The 11,540-nt window shown below is 39.5% G+C and overlaps 2 protein-coding genes across 2 annotated transcripts in view; one reads left to right on the top strand and one right to left on the bottom strand.

The window, feature by feature from the left end:
- The window catches only part of LOC119481313 (type I phosphatidylinositol 4,5-bisphosphate 4-phosphatase-A-like), a 6,758-nt gene extending 6,420 nt beyond the window's left edge, over window positions 1-338 (bottom strand). Inside the window, exon 1 of the mRNA XM_037758102.1 lies at window positions 3-338. Coding sequence (XP_037614030.1) covers window positions 3-123 — 121 coding nt within the window. The 5' untranslated portion in view covers window positions 124-338. The remainder of the gene's footprint in view (window positions 1-2) is intronic.
- A 7,179-nt stretch (window positions 339-7,517) lies between these two features.
- Window positions 7,518-11,290, top strand: LOC119481307 (GATA zinc finger domain-containing protein 14-like). The gene is made up of 5 exons (XM_037758097.1): window positions 7,518-7,670; window positions 8,221-8,362; window positions 9,070-9,213; window positions 9,359-9,411; window positions 9,521-11,290. Exons 4-5 carry the CDS (start codon window positions 9,386-9,388, stop codon window positions 11,157-11,159), a joined length of 1,665 nt encoding a protein of 554 aa, XP_037614025.1. The 5' UTR covers window positions 7,518-7,670; window positions 8,221-8,362; window positions 9,070-9,213; window positions 9,359-9,385; the 3' UTR covers window positions 11,160-11,290.
- The last annotated feature ends 250 nt before the right edge of the window (window positions 11,291-11,540 follow it).

Genomic DNA, 11,540 nt, shown 5'->3' with positions numbered 1-11,540 from the left:
TGGTTTGGACGGATATCCATGCATGCTGTTCCCCGGAGAGAAGCCCGGAGAGAAGCCCGGAGAGAAGCCCCGGGTCCCGTCGTGCTGCTCGGACAGCAGCGGTGACCGTTCCCCGTCCGCCATCACCTCCTCACCGGCCTCAAGGAGAGTCTCTGCTGCGCTGCCTGCTCCTCAGACCTCCGGTAGAGAGAGGCTTTACCTGGAAGCGTCCTAAAGGAGATTTCAACCCCAAAAGAAGCCTGTCAGTCAGTCAGTTAATCAATATCCACATGACACGGCGAGAAACACTGAAGGCGGAAGTGAAATTACAAAAACATCTTGTCACATGACTGGATATCTGAGTCACGGCTGTGATGTGATGGACAGCAAGCTCGACCAATGAGAGAGCGCGGTTGAGGTGGGCGGGTTCAAAGGCGCTGTTGGGGTGTTTGACAGCCAGGGCCGCGTTCCAATACTAATACAAAGCGTCCTTTACTGGGTTGCTTCATACTAAACAGTTTCGGACATACTAAAAAAATGTACCTATCAGAGATAGACTTAACAAAAGTAGACATAAGTATACTTGACTCATATTGACGAGTATACAGAAATGTCTTTTCAGCTAAGGCCGCGTTCCAATACTAATGCGAAGCGTCCTTTACTGGGTTGCTTCATACTAAACAGTTTCGGACATACTAAAAAAATTTATCTATCAGAGATATACTTAACAAAAGTATACATAAGTAAACTTGACTCATACTGACAATTCAGAAAAGTCTAAGTAGGTTTATGTTAACAAGTATACAGAAAAGTCTAAGTACACTTGGTTTATACTGATAAGTAAACAGAAAAGTCTATGTATACTTGGCTTATAGTTTTACTGGGTTGCTTCATACTAAACAGTTTCGGACATACTAAAAAAATTTACCTATCAGAGATATACTTAACAAAAGTATACATAAGTATACTTGACTCATACTGACGAGTATACTGAAATGTCTTTTCAGCTAAGGCCGCGTTCCAATACTAATGCGAAGCGTCCTTTACTGGGTTGCTTCATACTAAACAATACTAAACATACTAAAAAATGTACCTATCAGAGATATACTTAACAAAAGTATACATAAGTATACTTGACTCATACTGACGAGTATACAGAAATGTCTTTTCAGCTAGGGCTGCGTTCCAATACTAATGCGAAGCGTCCTTTACTGGGTTGCTTCATACTAAACAGTTTCGGACATACTAAAAAAATTTACCTATCAGAGATATACTTAACAAAAGTATACATAAGTATACTTGACTCATAGTGACGAGTATACAGAAATGTCTTTTCAGCTAAGGCCGCGTTCCAATACTAATGCAAAGCGTCCTTTACTGGGTTGCTTCATACTAAACAGTTTCGGACATACTAAAAAAATTTACCTATCAGAGATATACTTAACAAAAGTATTCATAAGTATACTTGACTCATACTGACGAGTATACTGAAATGTCTTTTCAGCTTGGGCCGCGTTCCAATACTAATGCGAAGAGTCCTTTACTGGATTGCTTCATACTTAACAGTTTCGGACATACTAAAAAAATTTACCTATCAGAGATATACTTAACAAAAGTATACATAAGTATACTTGACTCATACTGACGAGTATACAGAAATGTCTTTTCAGCTAAGGCCGCGTTCCAAAACTAATGCGAAGAGTCCTTTACTGGATTGCTTCATACTTAACAGTTTCAGACATACTAAAAAAATGTACCTATCAGAGATAGACTTAACAAAAGTAGACATAAGTATACTTGACTCATACTGACGAGTATACAGAAATGTCTTTTCAGCTAGGGCCGCATTCCAATACTAATATAAAGCGTCCTTTACTGGGTTGCTTCATACTAAACAATACTAAATATACTAAAAAATGTACCTATCAGGGATATACTTAACAAAAGTATACATAAGTATACTTGACTCATACTGACGAGTATACAGAAATGTCTTTACAGCTAGGGCCGCGTTCCAATACTAATGCAAAGCGTCCTTTACTGGGTTGCTTCGTCCGAAATCTCATACTATGATGAGGTATACTTGGAGTGTAGTTGTTTTATGTACTTATCAGAGATATACTTAACAAAAGTAAACATAAGTATACTTGACTCATACTGACAAGTATACAGAAAATTTATTTTTCTACTTAACTTATACTGACAAGTATACAGAAAAGTCTAAGAATACTTGGTTTATGCTAACAAGTATACAGAAAAGTCTAAGTAGCGCGGTTGGGATGGGCGGGTTCAAAAGCGCTGTTGGGCCGTTTGACAGCTAGGGCCACGTTCCAATACTAATACAAAGCGTTAGTGATGGGAATTCCGGCTCTTTTTAGTGAACCAGTTCATTTGGCTCAGCTCACCAAGAAGATCCGGCTCTTTCGTCTCCCAAACGGCTCTTCGTTTTACTTCACTTCTGCCTTTTATAATTCAGCCAAATTTAGCTTTAGCTGTTTTCACCTATGATTAGTATATGTGCAGATATATCACTTAAATTATTCAATATAATTATACTAAACCTTATAATTTCCAGAATATCATAATTTAACATGCTGCTTCGTTTCCGACTGTCACTCATCTTGTCTGCTATTCGTGCATCGCACTCCTCTCTCTTTCTCTCCTTCTCTTCCTCCTGCTCTGTACCTGTAGACCTCAGCTCGCCACGCACCCCCGCCCCTCCCTGCTTGTTGGTATGATCCTTGTCCGTCATCACCTGATTGGTCGCACGGATGTCATTAACACAACATTCAGTCACAGTTAGTGCATGGAGTGCCCGTGGCGCGGAGAAGATTGTCCTATCATTCTGCCTTGAATTAATTAAAGAAAAAAGAAAAGAAAAAAAGCGGCTCTCGGACGGGAACCGGCTCTTTGAACCGACTCGTTCGCAACCGACACATCACTACAAAGCGTCCTTTACTGGGTTGCTTCGACGGAAATCTCATACTATGCAGTACATACCCAATAGGTGTACTATCGTTCAACATACTTTTGTGTGAATAAACAGTAGTATGTATCTCTTCAGACACACTGAGCAGTAATTTACGTCGTCATTTCCTGAGAGCCTCTTTGCCGGTTGGAGACGTGTAACCATGGTAACCCGTGCCAACCTCATGTGACCAAAACGACGATTTGAAGGAGAATCAAAGTCTGAATTAATTTGAATTATACATATATAAGTCTAAGTATACTTTGCTTATACTGACAAGTATACAGAAGTTCTAAGTATATGGGTTTATGCTAAAAAAGTATACAGAAAATTCTAAGTAGGTTTATACTAACAAGTCTACAGAAAAGTCTAAGTATATTTGGCTTATAGGCCTACTGCACTTAATCTTTACACTTAAGAAAAGTATAATTAAGTATTCTTACCTTATAGACCTACAGAAATGTACTTGGCTTGTAGTTGTGCTTATTTTTTTGATAGAGTAGCCTATTAAAGAGTGTTCACATTGATGCATGAGTAAAGGGATCTGAACACTTCCTCAAATTTCCTTTCTCCACCTTTGTTGTTTCTTGTGCCATTTTGTGTTTGAACAAAGAGCCAGACTGTTCTCTTATTTCTGAGAAAATGAGGGTTTCCACACAACTCAAATGCTTTGTTGTCCATTGTTGAGGCCCAAATTCCTTTGAAAACTCATCTGATAATCCAATGGTGACATTACTGACACATGGTGCTGCGTTCTCTGGAAGCATTTTTGAATTTTGATCATAATCTTGTTAACCATTACACAATATATTTCCTCATAGCCTACCACACTGTTTCCTGGTTTATTGTCTTATTTCAACCTTAACAAAGAGAGGCTGTCCTTGGAAGTGTGTGGGTTTTACTTTTCTGTCTTTGTGTGGAGAGACTGAACACATTCACCATGGTGCTCTCTGTGTTGCTGTTGCTGCTGGTCAGCACCGCCCAGGCTTCTCACTTTTATGGCACAGTGATGACTTACTACCCAAAAATCACCCCTGGATCTATCAAGGTACGTACACTTTCCTTCTAATCCTACATTCACCTGTTGAAATTTGACAATATAAATGTAAAATAACTTTTCATTAATGAATGAATATCATCAATAACAAAAAAAAGTGATAACTGCATTTCTGGGATGTCTAATATAATTTACTTTTTTCCCTTAAAAATACCTCTCCATGAGGAAATTTAATTGTTGTGTCTGTATGGGACCTGCACCATGTGATAACAATACTGGTATCTCAAGAAAACAAAAAAGATTTTATCAAGTCGTGCATATCTACATGCAAAGTAGCATCTTTTCCCATAGTTTCTCTCTTGAATGTCGTCATTAAAGAAGACATTTCCAGGTTCATACTTGTATGTTTACATGCTTTAATGTAAAAAAAACCCGACATTATTTGTCTCAAACAGTCCGTCTGAATATACCTGTATTCACCCTCTGTCTGAAACGCTCCCTTTTAGCACCTGTCTCTTTAAATTATTTTTTATATTTTAATAAGCCAGCATGTTATGGAGGACGAAAACTGCCAAAATTGAAATGAAATGCTTATATAAATATATGACTCGATAAATAAATAAATAAATATGTCATTAAATATAGTAAATTGAAAATAAATGTAGCCATTAATTAATTGATAAAAAGTGACATAAAATGATATTTATGTTTTATTTACTCCTCTGTTTAATTTTCCCTTTTATGTATTTATTTTTTAAATAATTTTTGCATTTATTTTTGCATTTATTTCTATTTATTTTATATTTCTATTTAAATGTATTTATTTATTTATGCATGATTTTCCCTTTTCTATTGCACCCATTATTTATTCCCTCAAACGTATTTATTTCTGTATTCTTTTCTTTATTCATTACACAGTTATCTAGGTAGCCCCCTAATTTGCATAAAGAAATGTGTAAAGAAATGTGTAAAGAAATGTATAAAGAAAAGAATACAGAAATAAATAAGTTTGGGGAAATGGATAAGGGGTGAAATGCAATGGGGGAAATTTTGCAGAAATATGTAAATAAACAAATGCATTTAAAAATAAATATAAAATAAACAAAAAATATAAAAAAGAAATGCAAAAATAAATAAATGCATTTAAAATGTAATAAAAAATAAATACGTAAATAAATAAAATGGAAAATTAAACAGAAGAATACATAAATAAGGGAATTAATATAAGGATAAATAAACAGAGAAGCAAAATAAAACAGAAATATCAATATATGTCATATTTTACACAATTTACTCATGGCTACATTTATTTTTAATATTATTTTTGCTACATTTAATGACATTTATTTGTTTATCGAGTCACTTATTTCTTTGTTAATAAATTTTTTAATTTGGCAGGTTCCCCCTTCCATAGCGTGTGACACAGGAAGGGGAGGCAAATCTGAATGGCTTTGTTGAATCACACGTTTTCTGATCAAAGCGGCCCACAAATAACTGACTGGGTTGTTTTATTTCACAGTTTGATAAAAAAGAAAAAGTGAGTTTTTCATGATATTTCCCCTTTAATGCTAAAACACGTCTTCACTGTTATACTACAGGTGGTCCTTCGCTATAAGCTAAACTTCCACACTTGCTCAGGGAGCGATTCGTGGGAATGCCTCAGCAGTAATTGTGGGACTCAGAGTCCTATAGTGCTGAAAAACGTGGACCAGGAGAGCGGTGGAGAGTGGTGTCAGAGAGAGGGGATCATGACTCGGCAGCTTGCCAGCAACGCTCCTTTTCAGCTGGTGTGAGTTCACCGTGACAATGCAAAAACAAATAACATAGGGATGATGTCACTGAGGGCCAAAAACATGTAAATATTTTGAGGCCCTTATTCAATTTAAGAATGATGTTTATCTGCTTTTGCAAATGTATATTTTGCAAAACTGTCAATGCTGCTGCTCTGGTGGCTTCATGCAAAGCAATGATTTATTAACACACTTTATATTAGGAGTTAATATCTTGTAAGTGACCTGTACACACATGCAACACAGCACAGTAAAAACTGACTGTCTCATGAACTTCTGTAGGTTGCGCGGTGGCAACTGGATAAATAACGTTAAAAATGGCATCAATCTTTGGAGAGCTGTGACTCTGGTGGAGCTGAGGAACCGGTCGGACACGGGCCGAGCCAACGCATCACCCCAGACCACCATCCTGCCAGCTCTGAGGTAAGCCTCCTCACTGCTCATGCTTCTATCTTTACACCTTATGTATTTAAACTGTTTTATGTGGTCACACGGGGAAAACATGCAAACCCCAAGCCGGGTTTGAACCTGCAACCCTCTTGCTGTGAGGCAGTCAGTGCTAACCACTGCACCACCGTGCTGCCCTACACCCACCACTCCCACAGAATAACTGTACAAAAGGGGAGAATGGAAGAGGCAAAGGGGATTTTTGTAGGAAAACAGCTTTAAAGGAGGAAATCTGCTGACTTGTGCTCAGGTTCAGATGCACGCTTAAATTCAAAAAGGCGTCTGCAGTGAGTTTCCTGGTGCAAACATTGAGGAACAACTGAGTCAGGTTACATGCAGTATCCAGTTCCAGCAGAATGACAGTCACTACATTGACATTTAATAGATACTTTTTGTCTAGACAAAACTGATCCAGCAGCAGCTATTCCCTGTAAAACATGTCTCATGCTTTACAGGGAAGTTGATGCAGGGGCGGTGGTGTTTGCACAATGTTTCTGTCTCTCAGAGTTCCTTCAAACTGTCGGAGAGATTTCAACCTGTTGGCGTTTGACCCTGACGGAGACGAGGTCAAATGCAGATATGGAAACACCACAGAGATGGAGTGTAACCCCTGCACACCGCCTTCTGTTCTCAGCCTCTCATCAGTGAGTAGCCTCAGACACAAATTCACTTAAATATGGCAAGTAAATGGATTACTGCTGTATTAATGTATATGTTGCATTTTACTGCTGTGGATGTTTTTAAAGATATATATATGTAGATGTCGCCTTGGCCTTTGGATCATGCGTTAACGTCGCCGCCATATTGGGAAGGTCAGGACTGGCCTGTTAACACATACAAGTCAATGGGGTTAACCATTTCTCAATGTACCGGGCTCTGTATTAAAGTGAGAGTGAAGATACTGGTATCATATAAAACTAAAAAACCTAAAGAATCCATCGGTACCAACCACGTCATACTAGCTTGTTGCGAAGGAGGCTAAATAACGCTCCAAACTTACACTAAATTTTGTCGAGGAAAAACTGTCATGGCCATTTTCAAAGGGGTCCCTTGACCTCCGACCTCAACATATGTGAATGAAAGTGGGTTCTATGGGTACCCACGAGTCTCCCTTTTAACAGACAGGCCCACTTTATGATAATCACATGCAGTTTGGGGGCAAGTCATAGTCAAGTCAGCACACTGACACTGACAGCTGTTGTTTTTGGGGTTTAAAGCCTAAATTGTATTCCTATTTAAATGTACATGTCTTCCATTTCATTACCTGACAGAAAATACTTTGACCTCATGACCCTTTTTGTCCTCTTGCAGTCCTGTAATCTGTCATTCAGCCCAACCAGTAGCAGTAATGAAGGCGCGTACGTCGTACAGCTGGTGTTGGAGGACTTTGCCAGGCAGATCATCACCCTGACTCAAACCAGTGGGGTGCAGACGACCATAAACACCAACGTCGCTATCAGCAAAATACCTGTCCAGTTTGCTTTGAGGGGTAAGGATTCTTGTTTTGGTACTTTCTTGATACTGTTTTAATCTTTTTGACATGATACATCCCAGTCGCAAATGCGTGTGAATTTCACAGTAATGCACAAGGCCAAAGTGTGTAATAAGAATGCTGTTCTTGCTGTAAATATGCTTCGCTCAGAGCTACAAATACTAAATAAAGTATGATAAAAAAAACCCTCATATTTCAGCTCACAACGGTTTGACCGATTTTTGAAAATTTCTTCACATTTGTGCTTCGGCAAGCCAAGAGAACACTCTTACCAAAGAAACGCTAGCAAGTTTGTTCCAGTCGATATAGTAGATGTAAAGATATTTCACAGATTAAGTGAAACTCTTGATCTGCTGGTGGCACTAGAGGAAAAGTCTCTGAGTCACTAAAGACATTAGGATTCATCCTCAGGGCACCATGAATGTCCCTACAGCATTTTATGGCAATTTAAACAGTTGCCGAGATATTTTAGTCTGGATGAAAAGTGGTGAACCGACTGATGGACTGGCATTGCCATCCTTAGTAAAACTTTTCTCTATTGTTCCAGTGGATCCTGTGGTGCCATCGTGCACAGAGGGAATCTATCTGCCCAAATTCCTGCCTCCAACCCCGGCCAACAGAGCTCGGCTGTACACCCCCGTCAATCAGTCCCTGGAAATCAGCATCAGTGCCGAGGCAACCATCTCCACGTAAGACATTAAACTAATTTAAAAGAAGGTTAATGACGCAGAACGTTCTCTGGTTAAACAAGGCAAAAGTGAGCTTGGCTCACATACCTCCGCTCACTGCTCGACCCCTACCACGGCCAAAGGTTTTGCCCTTTTGGAACTAATGGAATTAGTATATTGAGCACAATCTAGCTTGTTATCAGCTTACCTTAGCTGGGCACCCTGGACTTCTAAGCCCCCAAAAGGCACAACTAGACCACACTGTCAACCATCAGACCAAATTTGAAGTTCGTAAGTTGAATACTTTCCGAGTTCTGCTCCGGGAACGAAAGTAAGACGGACTGAAGGACTAATGGAAGGACGGACACTCGGAGCGCTATATACAACTATATACGACTACGTTGTCACAGGGGTATAATAAGAAATACTCATCCCTATTAGGGCATTAGTCAATGGTTTTCACTTGCCAAAGCACAAGGAATCTGATCTGCGCAAACACTGATGTACAAGACAGGTTTGACAAGTGTGCAACAAGTAAAAGAACCGACCAACTGTGCTGCAAAAAAAACAACCGTCATGAAAATTACTTAGAAAGCTGAGTCAGGTGCCAGGTGAGGATTTCGATCTTACCATCACGGAAAGTTTTGCTTCATTTGTGGGTGTGGTGGTTTTGGAATTTTTTTTTTTTTTTTAACTTGCCAAGCCTTTTCTTTATCTGTTTGTGAAAGGATCTCTGAGCTGCTGTTCAGCGGGCCGCACAACATAAACGAGACGAAATCAGGAGCCGGACGCTTCACCCTGAGATGGACGCCGTCTGAAAACGAAGATGGAGAAAGCCACCCCGTCTGTTTCGTCGTCCAGGCAGTTAACAAGTCAGTCACTTCTCACATGAACATAAACATATATGGGAAAAACCAATAGAAATATCTTAAATTAAAAACTGTGAACTGACTTCCTTATGGCAAAGGTGTAAATAAACTATAAATAAATATATATCATATTGATTTATCTCCACAGTTCAGTCAAGTATCACTCTGAGCTCCGATGTGTCATTGTGAGTGTTGGAAACGGTGAGTGGAACCACCCTTTGTTTGGTTTTAATGTTGAATGTTCCAGTGATGAATTCCTGGATTGTAAATTCACTTGTAACATATGTTATATATTCACTTCTGTTTACAGATCCAACAGAAACCACAACCATTCCGACAACAACTACCCCACTAACCACAACAACCACTCCGACAACAACTACCCAACTAACCACAACAACCACTCCGACAACAACTACCCCACTAACCACAACAACCACTCCGACAACAACTACCCCAATAACCACAACAACCACTCCGACAACAACTACCCCACTAACCACAACAACCACTCCGACAACAACTACCCCACTAACCACAACAACCACTCCGACAACAACTACCCCACTAACCACAACAACCACTCCGACAACAACTACCCCACTAACCACAACAACCACTCCGACAACAACTACCCCAATAACCACAACAACCACTCCGACAACAACTACCCCACTAACCACAACAACCACTCCGACAACAACTACCCCACTAACCACAACAACCACTCCGACAACAACTACCCCACTAACCACAACAATCATGATTACACCAAATACAACAACCACACAAAATACAACCACAATTCCCTCAATAACTACCCCACTAACTACAACCATCACTACACCAAATACAACCAACATAATTCCATCAATAACTACCCCACTAACTACAACCGTCCTCACTACACCAAATACAACAATCAACACACAAAATGCAACCATAATTCCCCCAACAACTACCCCACTAACTACAACAACCATAACTACACCAAATACAACAACCACCACACAAAATACAACCACAATTCCCTCAACAACTACCCCACTAACTACAACAACCATAACTACACCAAATACAACAACCACCACACAAAATACAACCACAATTCCCTCAACAACTACCCCACTAACTACAACAACCATAACTACACCAAATACAACAACCACCACACAAAATACAACCACAATTCCCTCAACAACTACCCCACTAACTACAACAACCATAACTACACCAAATACAACAACCACCACACAAAATACAACCACAATTCCCTCAACAACTACCCCACTAACCACAACAACCATGACTACACCAAATACAACCACCACACAAAATACAACCACAATTCCTTCAACAACTACCCCACTAACTACAACAACCATAACTACACCAAATACAACAACCACCACACAAAATACAACCACAATTCCCTCAACAACAACCCCACTAACTACAACAACTATGACTACACCAAATACAACAACCACCGCACAAAATACAACCACAATTCCCTCAACAACAACCCCACTAACTACAACAACTATGACTACACCAAATACAACAACCACCGCACAAAATACAACCACAATTCCCTCAACAACAAGCCCACTAACTACAACAACTATGACTACACCAAATACAACAACCACCACAAAAAATACGACCACAATTCCCTCAACAACTACCCCACTAACTACAACAACCATCACTACACCAAATACAACAACCACCGCACAAAATACAACCACAATTCCCTCAACAACAACCCCACTAACTACAACAACTATGACTACACCAAATACAACAACCACACAAAATACAACCACAATTCCCTCAACAACTACCTCACTAACCACAACAACCATAACTACACCAAATACAACAACCACAAAAAATACAACCACAGTTCCCTCAATAACTACCCCACTAAATACAACCATCACTAAACCAAATACAACAACCACACAAAATATAACCACAATTCCCTCAACAACTACCTCACTAACCACAACAACCATGACTACACCAAATACAACCACCACACAAAATACAACCACAATTCCTTCAACAACTACCCCACTAACTACAACAACCATAACTACACCAAATACAACAACCACCACACAAAATACAACCACAATTCCCTCAACAACAACCCCACTAACTACAACAACTATGACTACACCAAATACAACAACCACCGCACAAAATACAACCACAATTCCCTCAACAACAACCCCACTAACTACAACAACTATGACTACACCAAATACAACAACCACCGCACAAAATACAACCACAATTCCCTCAACAACAACCCCACTAAC

This window comes from Sebastes umbrosus, chromosome 22 (assembly GCF_015220745.1).
Source record: "Sebastes umbrosus isolate fSebUmb1 chromosome 22, fSebUmb1.pri, whole genome shotgun sequence".
Taxonomy (NCBI): domain Eukaryota; kingdom Metazoa; phylum Chordata; class Actinopteri; order Perciformes; family Sebastidae; genus Sebastes; species Sebastes umbrosus.
Note: the sequence above shows the minus strand (reverse complement) of the source record. Positions and strands in the feature narration are given on the sequence as shown.